Genomic DNA, 21,263 nt, shown 5'->3' with positions numbered 1-21,263 from the left:
TATACCACTATATAAGGTCTATAAGGCAGAAGGACCTGACCACGCTAGGCAGGACTGCAAACACTTTGCGAGATCAAAGCAGTGGAAGCCGCCCAGGGCATCACCTGACCTGAATTCAATTAAAGCTTTACAGGCAGATCAGAGAGCAAGTCTATGAAAGAAAATTGCAGCCACAGATAGCGCACAGGACAAAACTCTGAGAGAGAACAAACAGAGCATCATTTAAAGAAGACAACTGAAATATTGCACACTCACTCTCGAACACAAAAGGCTTGTTTTCTTCTTCCCTCCTTCCCTCTGTTCCACAAATATGCCCAGCAAGCCCATAGGTCTCCTTCGTTTACTCAGCCTGTGGGCATATGTGACTTTAATGAGCCAATGCTGAACGGACGTTAGGTAAGAATTCTCACATTCTTGCTCTGGCTCAACTGCCCCTCTCTTTGCTCTGGCATTTTTTTGGAAGCTCCTTCCCAGCATGGTGTCTGGTTTAGCTGTTGGCCACATGTTCGGGACGACGTTCGCTTCAGCAAAGTTTACCACTAAAACTCTAGATGGGGGTCACAAGTGCACATCTGTTAAAAGGTGAACTTGCAATGATAAAACAATTATGGTTCATCCATTTCCTTTATCGCCGGATCCCAGTGCAGTGTTTGAGGCAGCTAATTTCAACACACAGATTGATAGACAAAAACAGGATGTGATTGTTTTTGGTGATGTGCCAGATTCATTCAGTTTTTACTTCCATTTTTATTGTTATGCTTATTTTTAGTGCCTGTGCTTCCATTTGTCATGTTGCTGCTATCACATTAAACACACTGACGATAAAATTATTGTATTCTTTTTGATGTTTCTTTGTAGACTGGGACCAGATCTAGATCAGGCTTTTCCAAAGTGTGCTCATGGGCCGTTTGGCGCCCCTGGACTCGTTTTCTGGGCCCCTGATTGAAATTTGAGAATTAAACTATTTTGACCCACAATCAAAGGTGATGGTGTTTAATTTACTACAGAGATGGTATTTAATTTATCAGGACAAAATTGTAAGAGAAAAAAAAAACAAGTCAGGCACAACACAAAATATTAATCCAGCCTTTTAGCATTTTCTTTAATTGCATAGTGAATCTGACCACATGCATCCAGGGACTTTTACTCTAAACAAACTTTAATGCACCCAAATCTGCATTTGATTAATTTATTAAGCTTGACCAAACACAGCAGGTGTTTTCAGACAAAGTGACCTAAATCCTGTTCTAGAGCTGAAAATAGACACATTTTGTGTGTGCTGTTTCCCAAATGAGTCTCAAGTAATTTGCAAATTGAATATATTTTCCTTTTAATGATGCAAACCTGCAAAACTGGAATTTTGGCTCATCAATGCTATACACATTATTTTTCTACTTTAATTTATTAAAATATTGCATTCTGGGTTTATCCTTGAGCAGATAAAAGAAATTGACAGATTTTTTTTTTATATAGCGTTAGCTTTTAGAATGCTTATAGTTTTTGGACCATTTGTACTTTTGACTTAATGATTTTGGTCCATGTGAGAAAAAGTTTGGACATCTCTTTTCTAGATGAACCATTCCCATGTGTGGGGTTCCACAAGGCTCTATCCTCATGACACTTTTATTCATTTGTTCAAATTCATTTGTTAATGAGAGGAAAGGTTAGATCAGAATCTCCTCTATTTTAGTGCAGGATGAGCAGAATTTTTGTTGTTTTTGGTGGATTAAATGCATGCTTAGAAATTAGTACTAAACCAAAATTTATGAACATAAAGTCCACAGAACATAAATGAAACTTTTATCAACCATGTGAAGTCTTTTACTAAATCGGACTATGTAATGGAGCTGAATCAACTGAGTGTTCTTTTGAATCAATTTCAGCTAAAACAGACAAGAAATGTAAGAGAAAAAAAGAGAGATGGGGAGAGAGAATGAGAGAGGACAAAAACCCATTTAAGGAAATTTGTTTAATTTAAGTGAAATTGTGAAGTTTTAGGCATTTAGTAATTTTCAGTGGAGTTAAATTTGTAAGCAGTCTGCATTAAGGTTTAAAAGAAAATACGTTTTTGTACTGACTTAGTGCTGAATATTTAAAATAAATAAGCTTTTTTCACTCGCTGATCTTATGATTACTTTGCTAAAAAAAATTTCTGGTGACAAATTTGCACGAGACCAACTAATTAGATTTTATAGTGTATGGCCATCTTTAAGTCATTGCCAAAATAACACACACACACACACACACACACACACACACACACACACACACACACACACACACGCACACACACGCGCGCGCGCGCGCGAACGCACGCACACACCCCTACACACACACACACACACGCACACAGCACGCACACTCACACACACATTTTTTTCCATAAAATTTAGATTTTCGTTGCGGTGTCTAGAATTCTGAAAAGTGTGGCATGTGCTCTACTTTGTGTTGGTCTTTCACATGAAATTCCATATAAACAAAACAAAAAACATGCTGTCGTTATCTGGCATAAATATTTTTTTACAAGAAACTGCACATGCATGAAGACTTTTACAAGCTTCAGCAGAATCTGCGCAGCCACGAATTTTAATGACTCCATTACGTTTTAAACTATCAGCATGAAATGATCAGATAAGCAGAAAGCAGATACCATCCTGATATCACCGATGCTGTTATCTTCTCTCGATCCTGCTGAAGGGATAGCAGCTACACCGCAATCTTTACTATTCTCGTCTGCTTCCGAGCGCCTGGACGGATCGCGATATTTCCTAAATCACCTGAAGGTAGCAACAGCATGCCACCCCACCTGTGCCATTCTGCTGGAGAGACGCGGAGTGAACCACATCTCCTGCTGTACAGCAGCACTATGCAGGATGTGTGTGAGCGGATCGAATCTGAAGGACTGAGGAGAAACGGAGCTTCCTGCTGAACAGGAGGAGTCCGTCATGTGAGACAACCAGGATTTATGGGAGGTAAACTTTAGAGGTGGGTAAAAATGTATTCTGGTGTGATCTTTCTCAATGATTTTTTTTTTACTTATTTTTTTAACTATACTTTTTAAAAAGTTTCGACTCAGCAGCATCTTTAACAGCGCGTTTCTGGGCTTTAATCCGCTCGCCCAGAAACGCGCACGCGGACACGTACACTTGTAAACGCATGGAACGCGCGCGCACAGAACACTTCATCATCAGCGGATGATGACAGGTTGTCAAGCAAGCCGCGAGCAGCACAGGCTTTTCCTTCAAGGGAGGCATCAGCTGGATCTCCGCGGTCCGGACCAGAGCAGAGACACAGCGCCATCCGCCGCACAGCAGCTCCGGCCGGAAGAGGGAGATCCAGAACAGTCCGGGTGACTGACCCGAGAGGAGGCTGAGCGCGTCTCCGAGCAGCGATAATTGCACGGCATCACTGCAGGACGCGGTTTTTTTTTTTTCTGGATATGAGGAAAAAAACAAACAAAAAAAGAAAACAAACACAAAAAGTACAGCACATCATACAGCTGGGCTTCCGTAGACAGGCAACTTTTTTAGCAATTGCAATAATGGGGCAGCAGAATTTGACTGTATTGTTTTATTAATAGGATTAAATTGCCTTGTATGTAGATAGATAGATAGATAGATAGATAGATAGATAGATAGATAGATAGATAGATAGATAGATAGATAGATAGATAGATAGATAGATAGATAGATAGATAGATAGATAGATAGATAGATAGATAGATAGATAGATAGATAGATAGATAGATAGATAGATAGATAGATAGATAGATAGATATTTTTCCTAAAGCAGCAACAGGCAAATAGATAAACATTTTTTTTAAAAACCCATAATATCTAAAATATGATTACCTTTGCCACACTTCATAAGCATCACTTGAAATCGATAACTTATGTTGATCACCTTCTACTCCTGTATGGATTATTGTAGAGAGTCATTGAGAATGGGAGAAATTATTTTCTGAGGGGAATGAATTGAAAATACTTTGGAGTAAAGTAGATTCTACAAAATACTTGTTTTAATTTGGCAATATACAAAAAAGCTGAGTGGAATTAATATGGAAACCTTTAATCTAAAAAATGTAAAACATATGAGCCACCTGGTAATTCTCATTTGGGAAGACTGGCTGTGCTTTCTTTATAAACTTTGGCTGTTCATCAAATTAAGCTAAAAAGAAATGTAATTAAAATAGATTATGTTCTTATTGCCTGGAAGACATGCACAAAGTAGGCTGAATTGAGGTTACGGAGGAATTATCTTTTGTTTTAGCAGCATAGCAAGGTCACACAAACAATATAGAGTAAAATTGGGTTCTTTTATTAGGGATGTTAATTTCCATTGGAAATTCAAGGATTTTCAAGATTATCCCTATTTATACATTGAACATTGATCTGACTTTCATTAACTTCAAAAACTTAAAATATTGGCTATTAACAGATTAACAGATGGTGAGAGATTAAACGTTTAAGGCATTTAGTGAATATGAAAGAAAAAAATCTACTTTTTGGAGCCAAACAAGGAACAATTGGCCAATTCCAATCTTTGACTGTTGGTTGGTGCATTTATAGCTGAATAGTATGAAGTCAATGATGACATAGAAAGGGTTGGTTGTCAGTTGGTTAGCCTAATTCAATTATCACAAATTTACTTTTTTTTTTTTAAAGTTGGAAAACTTTAAAATATTTTTCAAAACAGCTCATAATAAATACACATTTAAATGTACTAAAAATATGCAGTAATTGATATTTTGTATCAGTTGTTACACTTTTGTATTACTAGACAGCATCCAATCAGGCAGGTTTAGCAATTGACAAAATATTCCCGGTAAAACTGAGCAAGGACAGTCCGGCGCCCGGGTCCGGCGCCCGGGTCCGGAGCGCCTTGCTGCTGCCGCCGCTGCCGGCCTGGTAAGTAGATCCGGACGTGCGCAGCGCGGAGAGATATTGGTTCAAGTGGAAGAGAGAAAGGAGCGAGTTAGTGAGCGTGGAAAAAACAGAGCCTGCCGACTGGTGGCAGAAGGAGTAACGGAGAGGAGAGAAGTCCACGTATTACCATGCGGAGATTTGGACTACAGAAACTTCATGCCAAACCTCCGAATCTTCGAGATTATTAATAATAAGAGAGGTACGTTGTTTCATATCCTAACGGGTTTCCCCTAATTGGCCGCTTTCGCATCTTTTTAAGGTGGAGAAAAGTTGACGCTATTGTGAGCTTCGGGCTGTGAAAACCAACCGCTGCTGCGTGCCTTCTCCACAGAAGTTTGCTTTGAACAAAACAAACTATTTATTTCCAACTTCGAGATTACAAACGCACATATTAGTCACTCTGAGGAAGGTTTATGCGCTGTTTGCTCCGGTGCTGTGGCTTTTTTTTCTTTTTTTAAAGCAAATCTCTGCCCAGCGCTCGACTGCCATCGTTCCAAAGAGTGAATGGGGAGAGTTGGGGGATGGGGTTAGAAATGAAAGACTTTCCAGGCACCCAACTTATTATCTTTAACTGTTAACTTTTATTTCTTAAAACAAAAGCATCTTAAGTTCGTTGCCAGATGCATTCAAGCAACTGCTTCAAATTACATACTTTTTTTGGGGGACTGGAAATAGAAACGAAGTTCTGTGCTTGATTTGAAAATGTCACAATGCGCTTCCTCAAGATGGTTCTTTTCATACCTGCAGGGAATATTTTCCGATTTAAGGTGCGTTTGCTCTCATACCGCGTCACTTATTAACCCCGCTGAAAGCTTTAATAACTAAACCCTAAGAGGGTGATTTGTGACACGCCAAACGTCAATAATGTAGGGTTTTTATGAGAAGCATTCTTGCGCAGACATGGCAACGTCTTGCTTTTTATTTGTCTTTGTATGGACTCCCACACAGCCAGGAGGGAGGCTGAAAAGCGGCTCCCAACAGTTTCCCAGCCGCCTCGGCGCTGATTTTTCTTTAACCCGTTCATGTACACAGCGTCTCTGTTTATTTTTTCTTCAATAATTTTCAATAATTGTAGTTTTACAGCTACCTAGGTAGCTTTCTGTAAAATCAAATTCACTTTAGATTTAGATTATCACCTGCAGAACATGAACATTTTCTGTATTTGCTTTGCTCTTTTGTTGTAAATGAAATGTACATTGTAAAATATTTCTTCTTGAAAGTCAAGCTTTTATGCATAATTCCAGTGACATCACAGAAGGCGTTAGGGACCTTATTGCAGTGGTTTTATTTATTTTTTCTTAACTTGCATGTTTTCAATCAAATGCATCTTTATGTTGCTTTTGATTGTTTATATTCCTTATGTACACCTTTGAGCTATGTGGCAACTTTGCATGGATTTTCATCAAATTATGCAACAGTCAAACACATGAAAGTGGTTTTTAAAGTGGAGCAGGGCATAATGGATATGCCAGATTACATTATCTGTAATCATACAAATGGCAAATGTATACAAAAACTGATTAGTAGAATTCTGTTCATAATCCTTAATGAATTTTCCATCTAATGTTGTGCTTTCCTTCACCGCTGCATCCATCATGGAGAAACCGCTTGTAACTTAAATGCAGCTGTAGTGCTCCACAATCTACATTAAAATGTCTAAAGAAACTGCTCATCCTCCATAATGCTTATGAAAACCAGCTGATCAAGCTTAAATCTGATACCTCTTGTGATGTCATCAACCCATGTATGCACAACACTATACAAGTATTTTCATGGTGCTTTTTAAAAATGGAACATTTTTAAAATCCTGCAGTGGACATCTACACTTCACTACCCAGCTTACATTTTATTTTTTCAGTTTACATTTTATCAGAGTAAAAGAAAATGCATACAACTTGTATCTTTCAAAGTCAGGAGTGACTATAAATGGTGTACTCTGCCTTATTTTAATTCCAAAATGTAAAATCTGTGAAAAACATTTCACCCCTTTTTGTTTATTTTGGCTATGATTTACACATTTGAGTTCAATTTAACATTGAGAAGGGTGCATGGTTGCTATCTTGGCAATGTGCTCATAATAGGCGCACTGCCAGCTCAGATCTGTCATCCGATTGGCTGCTCTGCTTCATCCTATTTCCACATGGAACCCATCAAGCCACTCACCAGCCTGGCCCACATTTGTTAAGTCATTTAAGGCAGTCTGCAATTGTTGTCGTTAATTGTAATCCCAGCTGATGTCTACTGTCTGTTGACATTAACATTTTTTTTTCTTTTTTCTGATGTTGCTCTGTTCCAGGTGGCTCTGTGAAGATCCCGGTACGATGATGGGGAAATTCTCAGTAGCACTGCTCATTCTGCTCTTGCAGCTCTTCTCTGGCTGCGCAGGAAGCCAAAGGTTTGCGAGGGCTGCCTCCATACAGTTCACCCACTCTGTTTACAACGCCACCATATATGAGAACTCTGCTGCTAAGACCTACCTGGAAAGTCACACCAAGATGGGGATCTATGTCACGGACCCAACGTGGGAGATACGGTACAAAATAATCTCTGGGGACAATGAGAACTTGTTTAAAGCAGAGGACTACTTGTTGGGAGATTTCAGTTTTTTACGAATAAGGACCAAAGGAGGCAGCACTGCCATTCTCAATCGGGAGGTTAAAGACCACTATATGCTCACTGTCAAAGCTTCAGAGAGGAGCACCAATTTGGAGTGTCGCACGAAAGTGAAGGTGCAGGTACTGGACACCAACGACCTGAGGCCTCTCTTCTCACCGACCTCCTACAGCATCTCTCTACCAGAGAACACGGCCATACGCTCAAGCGTGGCCAAAGTCATGGCGACAGATGCAGACATTGGTACGAATGGAGAGTACTACTACAGCTTCAGAGAGTGGACGGACATGTTTGCCGTTCATCCGACGAGCGGGGTGGTGACGCTCACTGGCAAACTGGACTACTCCGAGACAAAGCTGTACGAGCTGGAGATCCTGGCCGTGGACAGGGGCATGAAGCTGTACGGCAGCAGCGGCTTCAGCAGCATGGCCAAGCTTACCGTGCGGGTGGAGCAGGCTAATGAGCATGCGCCTGTAATCACCGCGGTAACCTTGTCACCATCCGATGCAGATCATGACCCGACGTATGCTGTTGTGACAGTGGAGGACAAAGACCTGGGACCAAACGGAGAGATCTCGTCGCTGAGTGTCGTGGCTGGCGACCCGCTGCAGCAGTTTAAGGCTGTAAGAAGCAGCCCTGGGAGCAAAGAGTATAAAATAAAAGCTGTGAAGGATGTGGACTGGGACAGCCAGCCTTTTGGATACAACCTCACCTTACAGGCAAAGGACAAAGGCACCCCCCCTCAGTTTTCGTCTGCTAAACTGGTACACATCACCTCTGCGGAGTTCCAAAAGGGTCCTCCGGTATTTGAAAAGGCTGTCTACAGAGTCAATCTCAGCGAATTTGCCCCTCTTCACACACCTGTGATGATGGTGACAGCTGTGCCACGGTATCCCCATCAGAATTATGCCTTTAAACACAGTTCTGATAAGAACAGATTCAGCATCAATGCAGATACTGGCTTAATCAGCACAGCAGGACCAATCAATGCTGATATTTTGGCACAATATGAGATAGAGGTGATCACAAGTGACAAGAAAGCAGCCACAAAAGTGATTGTTGATGTGATTGATGTGAATAACAATGCACCGGAGTTCCAGCAAACATCCTACAAGGCCAGTGTCGATGAGAACGTTCCTAGTGGGACCAGTGTGGTAGCAGTGAAAGCCACCGATCTAGACAAAGGGGAGAATGGCTATGTGACCTACAGCATTACCAACCTTAGTCCACAGCCGTTTGTCATTGACTACTTTTCCGGTGTCATCAGCACTTCAGAGGTCCTGGATTATGAGCTCATGCCCAGGATTTACAATCTGAAAGTCAGGGCATCTGACTGGGGATCCCCTTTCAGAAGAGAGGTGGAGGCATCGGTTACCATAACTTTAAATAACCTGAATGACAATAAGCCTTTGTTTGAAAACATTGACTGCGAGGTCACTGTGCCAAGGGATCATGGGGTGGGAGAGCAGATTACAACAGCTTCTGCCATCGATGCAGATGAACTGCAGCTTGTGCGGTACTTCATTAAATCCGGGAATGATCTTGATTTATTTGAAATGAACCCAAACTCAGGCCTGCTGTCGCTGAAGCGCACACTTAGTGAGGGGGAGGCGGCTAAAGTGTCGTTTCATAGTTTACAGATTGTTGCGACTGATGGCGAGCATGAGACTCGTCCAATGACTATGAACATAACTGTCATCACAGCACGCAAGCCCGTCCAGGTGAGATGTGTGGAAACGGGTGTCGCCACCATGCTGGCCGAGAAGCTGCTCCAGGGAAGCAAAATCCACAGCCAGACTGAGCCAGAGGATAACTACATGGACATTTATTCAGTCAACCGGTACTCCCCTCTGTTTGATGAGTCTTTCCCAAGTTTTGTTGAAGTTAGAGAGGACCTTCCTGTTGGAGCTCGGGTCATTCATTTAACTGCAACAGACCCAGACAGTGGCTTCAATGGAAAATTAGTGTACGTCATTTCAGGGGGAGACACAGAAAGTCGTTTTATTGTTGACATGGAAACCGGTTGGCTGTTGGTTTACTCTCCACTTGATCGCGAAACGACAGACCACTACACCCTCAACATTACTGTTTACGATCTCGGGATACCGCAAAAATCTTCTTCACGCCTGTTGGACGTGAAGATCCTGGACGCCAACGACAACAGCCCTCAATTTTTGAAAGATTTCTACTCAATTGAAATAAGCGAGAGCACACCAGTTGGGACCGAAATTATCCAGGTGGACTCAACAGATAGGGATCAGGCAGACAATGGAATCATCAAGTACTCCATTTTAGGGGGCACAGATCATTTTGCCATCAATGAGATAACTGGAGAGGTGACTGTGACGAAGCCACTGGATCGGGAACGCTATCCGTTTTATGTTTTGAAGATTGCAGCACGAGACCAGGCAGTGAGTGAGCCTCAGTTGGTGTCCACAGTTCCACTTAAAATTACCCTGGAAGATGTGAACGATAATCCTCCCAAATTTGTTCCTCCTAATTACTTTGTTAAAGTGAGGGAAGACCTTCCTATCGGTACTGTAATTATGTGGCTGGAAGCGCACGACCCTGATGTTGGTGCTTCCAGTCAAGTACGGTATAGTCTGATTGATAATGGAGATGGCCACTTTGAAGTGGACAAACTCAGCGGAGCTCTTCGCATTGTCCAAAATTTGGACTATGAGACCAAACAGGTGTATAACCTGACAGCCAAGGCTAAAGACAAAGGAAAGCCAATATCTCTGTCCTCAACCTGTTTCATTGAGGTGGAGGTGGTGGACGTGAATGAGAACCTCTACAGGCCTTTCTTCCGGTCATTTGTGGAAAAGGGATTTATAAAAGAGGATGCCCTCATTGGGACTTCTGTGATGACGGTTTCAGCTGAAGACGAAGACTCAGGACGAGACGGAGAGATTCGGTACTCCATAAGAGATGGATCTGGCTTAGGAATTTTTTCCATTGATGAAGAAACTGGTGAGTGTTTTTGTTATATAAATCTACATCTATTTATTAAACTCAGAAAAGTCAATCAGTTAAATGGTGTTGGTTGATTCATTTACAGGCAGAAAATAGTGGTACTTTTGTTTTTGTTGTATTTTATGGATGGCACATCAGATTTGTCTGCATTTCACCTATCAACTGCCAATTAATAAATTAGGGGAAACCTGCCTTCGGTTGCCAATTGATTGGTGCATCATTCAAGAAAATTTGGATAGTTGAGTTTGACATGTTTTCCTGTGTGAAACTTTGGTCTAAGAGTTTCCTTTTACAGGCTAGTTTCTTATTCCAGTCATTTTTTCCTTTTTGTGAAAGAACTGATGGCAGGAACACATGGAGCAGCTGTTTCTCAGACCTTTGTGTGCATTCCTGTGTAGTTACCTTGGTTGTAAAAAGATTCAGTTATTTCACTTGCTTTTTTTTCCCCAACCAACTTTTTATGATACAGATGGTTCTCAAAACAATTTTGATCTAAAAGTTTTCCAATTTGTTTGACTAAGGAAATCAACTCAAACTACACTCTATTCTTTCTTACAGTGCTGATTGCAAGAATTATTTTATGGATCTTGCTAAATTAATGTTAATACATGCTCTGCTGATTTCAGCAGCTGACTCAAATTAGGTCCAAATATAACAGCCTGGAATGCTAATAAGACCCCTGATCACCTGAGCTAGAGATGGAGGACCTCTTTAGCTGCCCTTGTTTTTCTTTTATTATTATTTCACTCTTAGCTATCTTAAAGTGACTTTTTCTTCTATTTTTAATTAAAGCTCTCTTTCTGCTATGCATATTTAATATCTGAATGAGGCAGTAAAACTTTATGTATAATATATTGGCTTGGCACTTGCACGTGCATGCTGGTTCATCTCAACAAGGAAGCCAGGAAAAAGCAATTTATCAGTTGGCTGCTTTACCTGTTTAAGAGACGGTTTATACCTACGGGTCAATTGAGATGCATGTGAATAATTCAACAAGTTGACAGGAAGTCTCTTCAGGGAAACGCTGTGTTAAAGACCTAGCTGATAAATTCAGCATGGGTTGAGTACTCCAGGTTGTTTGTGATTGTTTCTGTGATTGTTCTGAGATATCTAAAATGCAACACGATCTTGTTTTAAGAAGATGGATGCTGTGGTATGTAAACCTTGGACTAGCTATTGGATACTTGTGTGCATAATCTCAAAATCTTTCTGTTCAAAATCAGAAACTGTGGCATATGAGGTACTGAGTTACAGAGACAAGATTTCTAACATGAGACTGTATGGCCTCACTTTTTTTATTGCCGAGTGCTATTTCCAAAATCTGAACAGCTTGGAGTGTGAGAACATTTGGAAAGACAATTATCAGAAAAAGGATTTTTTGTGTTGTACCGTTTTATTTCTGGACATAGTTTTTTCAATATTGCCACAATGTACTTCTAACTTGTGTATGTCATATAAATATAAATTCTATTGACTTGTTTCATGTCTGATAAATGTAAAGTCCTAGAGAAAGCAGAGAGACACTATCTAAAGATTCATTATCAAAGTCTGATTTTTGACTTGCCAATACTGATCTTGGTAGAGTCCATTTTTTCTGTAAGAAGACAAAACGACAGAATTGAGGTTAATTTCTTTGGAAATTACCATGACGTGGTAGAGGTTAGCTATGGTCGGTTCTCAAGCTGGAAACAAAATATATTGATTTTTTTAGTTCTGGTCATCAGCCCATATCATAGTGCTCTCTACAAAATGCAGGTAAATAAACCAATACCTTATGTAACTTTTTTTTTTTGTGCCCCAATATTGTTCATTACAATCCACTTTGTGGTTATTCAGTTGACATATCAAAATCAGAGATTTAGACTTTTTTCAACCCAGTACTAATTTCTGGTTGTCTTTAGGTTGGACAATATTTTAGCTGATTCTGAATTTTTTAGAAATAAATTCAGTTATAAACAATTTCTGTTTATCATTGTAAGCAGTGATTCTGTACGTCTGTACGGCATCTGTGTAAACTTTGCTTATTTTAGTTGGTAAATTGGAAAAAGTACCAAATAAAAGAATGAAAATGATTCACCATATTTAATAGAGGTAGCAGTCTTACAGGTAACAAAGTCCCTGAGACTGGCAACCCACCAGCTACAGGATAAAGCCCTACCTCCTGAGCCAATGCTGCGATAGATGTGTTCACTCTATTGTTTTAGATGGAACCATGCCTAACTCACATTTTCTCCCCATTTGCAACATTTTAAAAGTTTGCTCAAAATTCTCCTAAAAATTTAATGAAAAAAATGCTAGTGAATATGAATATTCAGTGCGTAAGTTGTCACTGAACAAATAAAAAAATGATATATTGTATCAGTTGTTTTACGTGGATTTGAAAATATTTTTCTTCACAGAATTTGACTTTTAATTTTAGTTTTCTTTGAAGTTGGCTAACTTCCTTCTACTTTCAATTTAACCAGAAAGTACAAAATAAGCACAAAATCTCTCACTGGTTAAGTGTACAATTGTCTTTTTATTAGATGTAGGGTAAGTAATTGTAATAGTCAAACTAATTTAGCTTGTTGGCCAATATTATTCAGTTTGCCTGTTAACTACAGAACACGACAAAATTTATATGAACCACTTAATACCAAACACAGAAATTGGCTACCTGTAATTTCCCCTCTTAGTAAATTTTTCTTCATTTGCATACTACATTGTAAACAATTTCCATTTATCATTTTAATTACAGCCACATTAAAAATGCAAGGATATTTGTCCTTTAAATGTTCAAAACATGCTACACAAAAATGGCAAATTTCACCATTATTTTCCTTTGGAAACGACATAAAATTTTAACTACTGTTGGGTTTGATGAAACCATCACCATCCAATCAGCATTTGAAACCTTTTGCACATATGGTGTCGTCACAGATTGCAAACATACAGCATGTCTGGTTAGCCTCGGTTTTATGTCTCTTTAGAAATGTTATTTGACAAGCGAGACAGCAGGAAGTGAAGACATCAAAGGAGATGAAGGACAATAGCAATTTTCTACAGCTGCATTCTGTTGTCTGTTGCACATGAAAATCGGACTGCTGACAAAGAAAGAGAAGCAACGCTGGGAGAAGTTTGGAAGATGTCCTTGAACTGTGGCCAAAATCAGCATATTTGTCTGGGGTTTTTTTTGTGACACACAATGAACTTCTCAGAATAAAGTCAGGAGTTTTGGAACAATGAAATTATAAATGTTACATAATTTATTTTATCCTTGATCCTTGAAGTCAGATCAGGCACTTTCACAAGACTGAAAGGCCACATCTAGCATCAAATCTGCAGCGAGACACAAATTCTAAGCCCCTAGCTGTTATCATCTACTTAATTTCAGAGACCTTTATTAAGTGATTATCAAGAGGTGCAATAGTAGGCTTGTCTTGGGCTGGGTCCTGTTATTATGGTGTATTTCTGAGGTCAGCAGACAACTAAGTGCAGCCGAGGTGGCGATGCCACTCCCAAGACTTAACTAGATGAAGGGTGAGGTTTGTTAAAGGAGCCATATGTGTTTGTAATATACTGGCTGCTGCACCTGCATGTTGTGAATTTTAACCAGAATGGTTTAAAAGCAAAAAAAAAAAAAACACACTAATAAAATTTTTTTGAGAGAGTGCCCAAAACCAAACACCATCCAGCTATGAAATGTGTTTCCCAGCATGCAGCGGTGGAAGACGCATATCACCATCTTTTTTTTATTTGGATGTGTGTAATCATAAACACATGCACAGGGTTCCCTAGACAAGGTAGCAGGGGTGCTGGGGCAGTCATCCAACAGCCCATCATGTTTTTGAGTTAAAAATGTTTAACTTTGACAGGACATTTGAAAATATGACCATATAGTTATGTATGTAAGACATTAGCAATACCTAAAAAAAACAATTATGAAGTCCTGAAGAAGGCAAACAATTGCAATAAAAAAATGTTTTTTTGACTTGTCACTTTATTTGCTGAAGTTATTAGCATGTAGACCGGTAAAGACAGGAAGTGGTTACGGAGCTCTGGTGAATTAAAAAAAAAAAAAAAAAGACACCTGACACCATCACCATCACAAAAGACACCATCATCTTGCTGTGTTCACACAGGCTATACTATCTTGCCATTGTGCTTTCAATGTTTCAGTAAAGAGAGTCTTTAACCTGTCACTGTTATGGTGTATATAAAAAACTTAGAATAAATAAACAATGCTTAGCCTGGTGGGAGAGCAAGTAAAGCCTGGTGACCCACCAGGCTTACAACACACTGCGACAAAAACTGCATGCATATGTGTTTGTAAAGACCATTACAAGACAAGTTTAGTTGAAATGCAATTTAATTTCATATCACCATTTCCTAAGAAACCAAACCAGTAATCCATCCATCCATCCATTATCTAACACACTTGCGATGCGAGGGGTGTTGGTGCCCATCTCCAGAGGTCAACGGGTGAGAGGCGGGGGTCACCATGGACGGGACACCAGTCCATCATAGGACTTGAATAATGCTGCCTCATAAATAAAAAAATCTCTGTCTTTTGCCGTTTCTAGCTGTTCTGAGTGAAAATGCTTTCAACCTTAATTGAATCAATCTAACTATTCAACTATTCATCTTTAGGACATTTCATTTTAATTCACATTGACACGCCTTAAGGAAACTCTCCATGCGGTCGTCATCTTCTGCCGGTTTCTTGCCATCAGTCCGCCAGGGGAGCCAATAGCAACTGTTTTCCCAGACATTCCCTCCATTATTAAAAGCTCTGTGGTCACTGGATTATTGCCATTTTAATTTAAACACAGTCTCATCATCGCTTCTTCTCCTGCTGTACACCACATTTACCTTCCAAGGCTTCTCTAGATATGTTTGCTTCAAGCCATTTTCAATCTGTGAGCTACTAATCTTGTGGTTGACAGATGAGTGCAGTCGCAGCAGAGCTAAATTTAAGGATCTTGCCGCAGTCAACCTTAGTGTTTCAAAGTGTTTAAACAATGCACATGCAAACGTTTCATCAGAAAACAGCATCAGTTGGCTTAATTCTTAAATTGAACTGGACAGTAGAGTTCGGACCTGCATTGAGAGCGTGCTCTGCTTGGTTGATACTGAAAATTAGTTTTCTTTTAGGTTTAACCGGATAATTCTAATTGCGAACATTTGGAAACTTATTTGAAGTACAATTTGTTGCACATTATTTGACAGATGGAAGAGTTTGAATTCAACCAAAAATGAAAGAATTCCAAGATTATGTTTATATGCCAACATACCAACCTCAATTTGATATTTATAAAAGCTCATACTGTTTCCTGATACCCTTATAGATCAAAAAGAAGTGTTATTTTACAAATAAAAAATATTTGACCTGTTAGTTGTTCAAAGCGAATCAAGAGAAAATGTTTCACTTACCTTCTTTGATTGATATACTTACCTTATTTTGTAATGTGGGAGACCTTGTCCCCTCTAAAAATACTAAATGGCAATGTGTAGGAATGGAAGAATTTGTAGATCAGTATTTTTGCGTCTGACCATTTGTCTACATTTTTTATTTATCTTTAATGTTCACCACTTTCTATTGGTGGATACATTTAAAGACAGAAAATTGTTGGTATTCTGAGTTTTGATGCTCTAAAAGATTAAATATTAAAAACAGAAGATTTTTATCCTGATGGAACTTTATTGAAAATTGACTTGTAATAAACAGTTAGTGCAGCCTAATAGTGCAGGAAGTAGTTTTTGTGCAATAACTGCTATTCTTATTTAGAAGTACAATATTTAAATATAATTTTAGTTTCAAACTTTTTATGTCTCTTTTTGTAGATTTGCAGCTGTAACACAAGCACTTTCCCCCCCGAGGAATAAGTAAAGTTCTTTTAGATTTATAAATCACAATTCCGAATTTTAAGTTTCTATGTCGATCTACTACAGTGGAGTCCTGAAGAGTTTGCTTCCAAATGAGCTCTTATTTTTCTCCCTCCTTTTATGTCTCTTAAAGCCATTTTGTCAGACTTCACGTGAAAACAACCAATTTGCTGTCTGAAGGGCCGACGGCGGCAAATGAGCTACTAATCTTGTGGTTGACAGATGAGTGCGGTCGCAGCAGAGCTAAATTTAAGGATCTTGCCGCAGTCAACCTTAGTGTTTGCAGAGATCACAAAGGCAGGATGCATCAAACTGAGCTGAATAAGGAGAGACCCCGAAACCTTTACTCCCTCTTACAGTGTTTTACTTTGGGTTTTTGCAGGTTGACTTTAATTGATCAAAAAGAGAGAAACAACGTTCCTTTATTTGGAACAAAAAGTGATAATTTTGCATATTAAACCGAGTCCTCCTAATGCTGATTTTTTTATAGCTTTGCCCTCACCATGCAATGCTAAGCTAAGTATCTGGCTGTAGAGTAAGCCACTACAGCACTACATGCTATATGTAGGTCAGGTGTAATCTTGGAAAAGCTGTCTTTGCATGTAATGGCCTTGAAAACATGTCTGTTGAAAATAAGTTGCAAACATTTGAAGTGTTAATAAAATTCCCAAAAGCGGGAAGCAAAGAGAATAATATTAGATTGACCTCATAACTGACCCAGTTGAGTTGAACTTTTAACAGTTGTTAAAAGTAACTACTTTTAACAGTTATATTGTACTTTAAGTTTTTATTATCCATTATTCAGTTGTAATCCTTTTTAATTTTACAGCCCATGTTTCTGAGAAATTTTATGTCTAATTGTGCCTGGATTTTTATATCCACATTACATTTAATTTAATATCTAATGCTTTGTTTTTACCTCATTTGAAGTTATTTGTGTTGCCCTGGTTGGATATAAAAAATGCTTTAACATTACAGATTGACTAACAGAGTGTCAGCTGCTGCATTGGTTGAGGGAGATAACTGAGGCGAGGAAGAACTAGAGTCTCGTTTGTCATCCTGTCATTGCTCTGTGACTCAACAAATCATTTCCTGTATGTAAAGATGCAGAATGTAACTTATGTAAAAAATGTTTTTATGTATTTGCTAAAACTGTCACTGTGTCCTGGCAGTACGACACGAAACAGATAATCTGTGGAAAAAAGGAACTCCTCTGCCTTCTCCCTGTTGTGCTGCTGCTATCTGTAGACCAGAAAAAACGGTCAGAAAAAACAATCAGAGGCAGGAGGAGGGTCTTGGTGATGTCAGTCACATTTGTGAATGTGCTGCTCATTGTGCTAATAGCAGAGAAACAACCAAACATTACAAGAAAAATCTTTATCTGCTGCCATCAGTGGACATGCTAAGTAGCCTGAGCATTCACAGCAGACTCAAATGTAGTGAAATAGCTGTAGCAAAACAGAGAGTAAGGGGAGAGTGTGTGAGCAGCACAGACATAAAGGTGATAACCTTTATGTATGTAACTTATTGCAGCTGTAAGGTGTACGCTAGACTTTAGGACATTAACAGCAGTTGATGGTTTTTTCCATAGCTTTCTTTCAGATATCTGGGAGGCAGTGCACAGCAACAGGTGGGGGGTGGGTCACTGTTGTGTATCTTTGTACTACATGAAGTTGGATTGAATTCCGTTCTGATGTGGTGTCTCATTGAAAGCAGAACAGCTCCATACAGCCAGCAATAAAAGAATGCTTATCTTGTTGAACCCGGACAAGCCCCCACTCCTCAAAGCATGCCTGATTCATCTTGACACACCTTAAATCAGTCAACAATCCACTGATAAAGACTTTTAATTCCAGTGAGTAATCGTCTGCTCATTTGTCCGTTTACCTCTAGTCATTTAGTAAATCGTTTTTGTCTTACAGCAGCTTTCAAATTTAGACCATTTAGCTCCGAGTGCAGTAAGACGAGCTGATGTAAGCATCAAGAATGAAACCTACATAAAGGACAGAGTGCAGGGAAGAGACTAAAGAGGTGCCACGTCAGGAGAAGACCTCTTCTTTTTTCCATCTGTGGAACATGAAAGAGAGTTTTTGCTTTGTGAGGAGTTGAGCTCCAATTAATTAAAAGGTCACATAGCTACGAGTAAGTCCCAAATAAATAAATAACGGGCCAAGTTGCATATCGAGTAATTGTGAGGCAGATGCAGCTGCAAAGTCTGCAAACAACATAAACACATTTCAAGAAAATCAGGATTAACTTGTCAACTCTTAATCCTTCACCTTAAGCTCTGCTCACAGATTTCACTAGTGATGTTTTGGTTTGAGATACTGTTTAAAATGTTCTGTGACGCCCTGGGTTCTGCTTTGTAGCTGTTGCTTTTCCTTTGCTGGACCATTCTCACGTAGGAAAAGGGCAAACAAATGCTGCAGTGATGAGAATTTACTCTGAAAATGTAATCAAAGCTGTTGTGTCCTGGCTCGAAGTGAAATCATTGAGTGAACAGAGTGACCAGCGCAGAGAGCGCTCATTGTACATGAGAAGCAGATGCTGGCTGTATAATGCATGCACTGCCCTTTCTTCCTGGATAAAATATGCATTGGCCTTTCACTTGAAGCTGTTCGCAGCCTGCGCCGCGAAAGCTTTCTTTGTGAGAGCAAACCAAAACAGTTTGACAGGTAATGAGGAATTTCTCTTCCGTTTCAACATAAAATGACCTCTTTCTGCTTTATTTTCAAGCACTCTGTGTTGTACGGACTTCTTTCCTCAGAAAATACAAGTCGCTTCTCCTGCATCAGCTCGGTGTTTAAAACTCTGAACCGTCGCCCTCTGTCCCTCATCTTCCATTTATCCGAAATAAATGTTGGGCTGCAAAGTGGCACATGACTCCAAAGAGTCATCGCTCGACTGCTGTTACCGTGGAGATGGGACCAGGAATGTGCGTTGGGACAAAGTTGATTCTAGGTTGCTAAATGAATAACACACTTTCTCCTGTTAGAAGTATGTTGGACTTTCAGTCCATTAAATCTTTTTAAAGAGACATGGTTGCTGCCTGCAGCATGATGTGCCTCATTAGGTGTTAATTTACTGCCATGCTGACATTCACCACTGAACCTCATGAATACGCTAAATAATTATAGATTTAAAAGAACATCTTCTTAAATGTATAGATTATCACATATGTGCTCAGCCTTCTTCTTCATGGCTGTTGGTTCTTTTTAATAGTCTCAAGACGGGCAAGTTTAGACAAGCAGCTAAAAATAGATAAACCCATATCCGTGTGAGCTGAATGACATGTTCTTAGCAACCTTGTTATATTTATTGACCTGTCAGACAAAAAAATGTAGGCATCTCTCAAAATCGGAGTTGGCATTTCAGGCTTTTTAAAGATCAGTAATCAGCCAGAAAATGTCAATCAATAATCAATGAGAACAAATGCATTCACATTTTACGTTTTCATTTTAATTTTTTATTCTGCAACAAAAGATATTCAATTATTCCACAGCTTTTTAGTCATCTTTTCAAGCAGCAATAATGATACTGGGTGGTTGATCTCAGCTTTTAAATGTGGACTCAACTTTTCCTCTTTCCACCCTGCTGCTTCATTTTAAGAGTAATATGAGAGTTAGATATAAATTAATAAATAAATATTACAGTGTAAGAATAATTAGTAAAAAATGGTTGGATTATCCAATCTTTAGTCAATAGGTTCATCTGTAAATTTGACATGTTTGATTAACATATTTAGCTTTCTTCCATGAGACAGAAGCAATCAAAACACCATCTCTAAAATGAACTAAATAACAGGCTCTACATTTGTTGAATACACATGGACAACAAAGTACAAATTTAAAAACTTGTGTCTCTACAATTACACTTTTGGGGCTGTGTTGAAGTGATTGAGTCCTGTTATTGCTATGGCGTTGGCGGCAACCTGCAGACATCAAACATGTCTGTTATAAAAAGTTTCATAATACTGGTGTTTTTGTGTTTTGGGGATTTTCTGTGTTTTGTGTGCAGATTGGTCGATGGAGTGGACATAATGAATTATTCTTCCGAGAAACTATGTAATTGTATGGTGTTGGTGGAAAGGTTACATTTCATGTAATGCAATGATAGTAGAGATGGGTATTTATAGAGAAACAAATCAATAGAGACTGCTCTGTGCAGCTAGAGACGTCAGTGTTGTGTTGGGAGTGAAAAACAATCCTCAGAAAAGAACATAACTGAGATGTTCTTGTTACCAGAGGAACGCATTAAAAGGAGACAAAATCTTCTAACGTATTTTTGGTTTAGTTTCTAAATATCTTAGTGCACTTGAAATAAGACAAAACTAACAAGTAACTTTTCAGCAAAGTATAAGAGCTTGTTTTAAGTAAATCATTCTTAACATTCATTAAAAATAAAAAGCTCCACTGGCAGATTATTTCACTTTAACAAGACAGTTTTTCTATAAGTGAAATAATCTGCCAGTGGTTCTAGTACTTTTTTAAAATCAGTATTAAGCAATTATTCACTAAAACAAGCTCCTAACAGTTACTTGTAAGTTAGTTTTGTCTTATTTCAAGTATGCTGCGATATTTGCATCAGAAGGTAGACAAAAAAACTTCAGACTTTGTGATTTTTGTGTGCAGGCCGGCAGTTTGCAGGGCTAAGAGGCGTACAGTTAAAGCCGCTATGAAATACGGCAGTGATTTTCTGTTACCCAGGCTTTTTTCTTTCCAAAGCACACTTACCAGGGTTCCTTTAACAATGGAAGCTTTGTGTTTTCAACTAAATCTCCAACGCTATCTCAAGTGGAATTAAATACATTCTTTAATATGGAAAATCCATTCAGTCATTTTATTGCAGATGTCTATCAATTCTTTTCTTTTTTTTAATCTTGGC

General features: G+C 39.0%; 1 protein-coding gene across 9 annotated transcripts in view; it reads left to right on the top strand.

The window, feature by feature from the left end:
* Nucleotides 1–2,888: 2,888 nt before the first annotated feature.
* The window catches only part of fat1a (FAT atypical cadherin 1a), a 97,804-nt gene continuing 79,429 nt past the window's right edge, over nucleotides 2,889–21,263 (top strand). For 4 of the 9 annotated variants that reach the window (XR_533182.2, XR_014089768.1, XM_008404027.2 and 1 more), the window contains exons 1-2: nucleotides 4,967–5,124; nucleotides 7,222–10,511. Coding sequence is in view for 7 of the 9 variants with exons in the window: in XM_008404027.2 (XP_008402249.2) it covers nucleotides 7,247–10,511 (3,265 nt within the window). In the remaining 2 variants the exon portion in view is untranslated. Of the gene's footprint in view, nucleotides 2,986–4,966; nucleotides 5,125–7,221; nucleotides 10,512–21,263 lie in introns of those variants that run through there. The other 5 variants (XM_008403992.3, XM_008403983.3, XM_008403979.3 and 2 more) reach the window with 2 other exon arrangements.

The sequence above is a fragment of the Poecilia reticulata genome, chromosome 1, assembly GCF_904066995.2.
Source record: "Poecilia reticulata chromosome 1, P_reticulata-male-v2, whole genome shotgun sequence".
Classification (NCBI taxonomy): Eukaryota; Metazoa; Chordata; class Actinopteri; order Cyprinodontiformes; family Poeciliidae; genus Poecilia; species Poecilia reticulata.
Note: the sequence above shows the minus strand (reverse complement) of the source record. Positions and strands in the feature narration are given on the sequence as shown.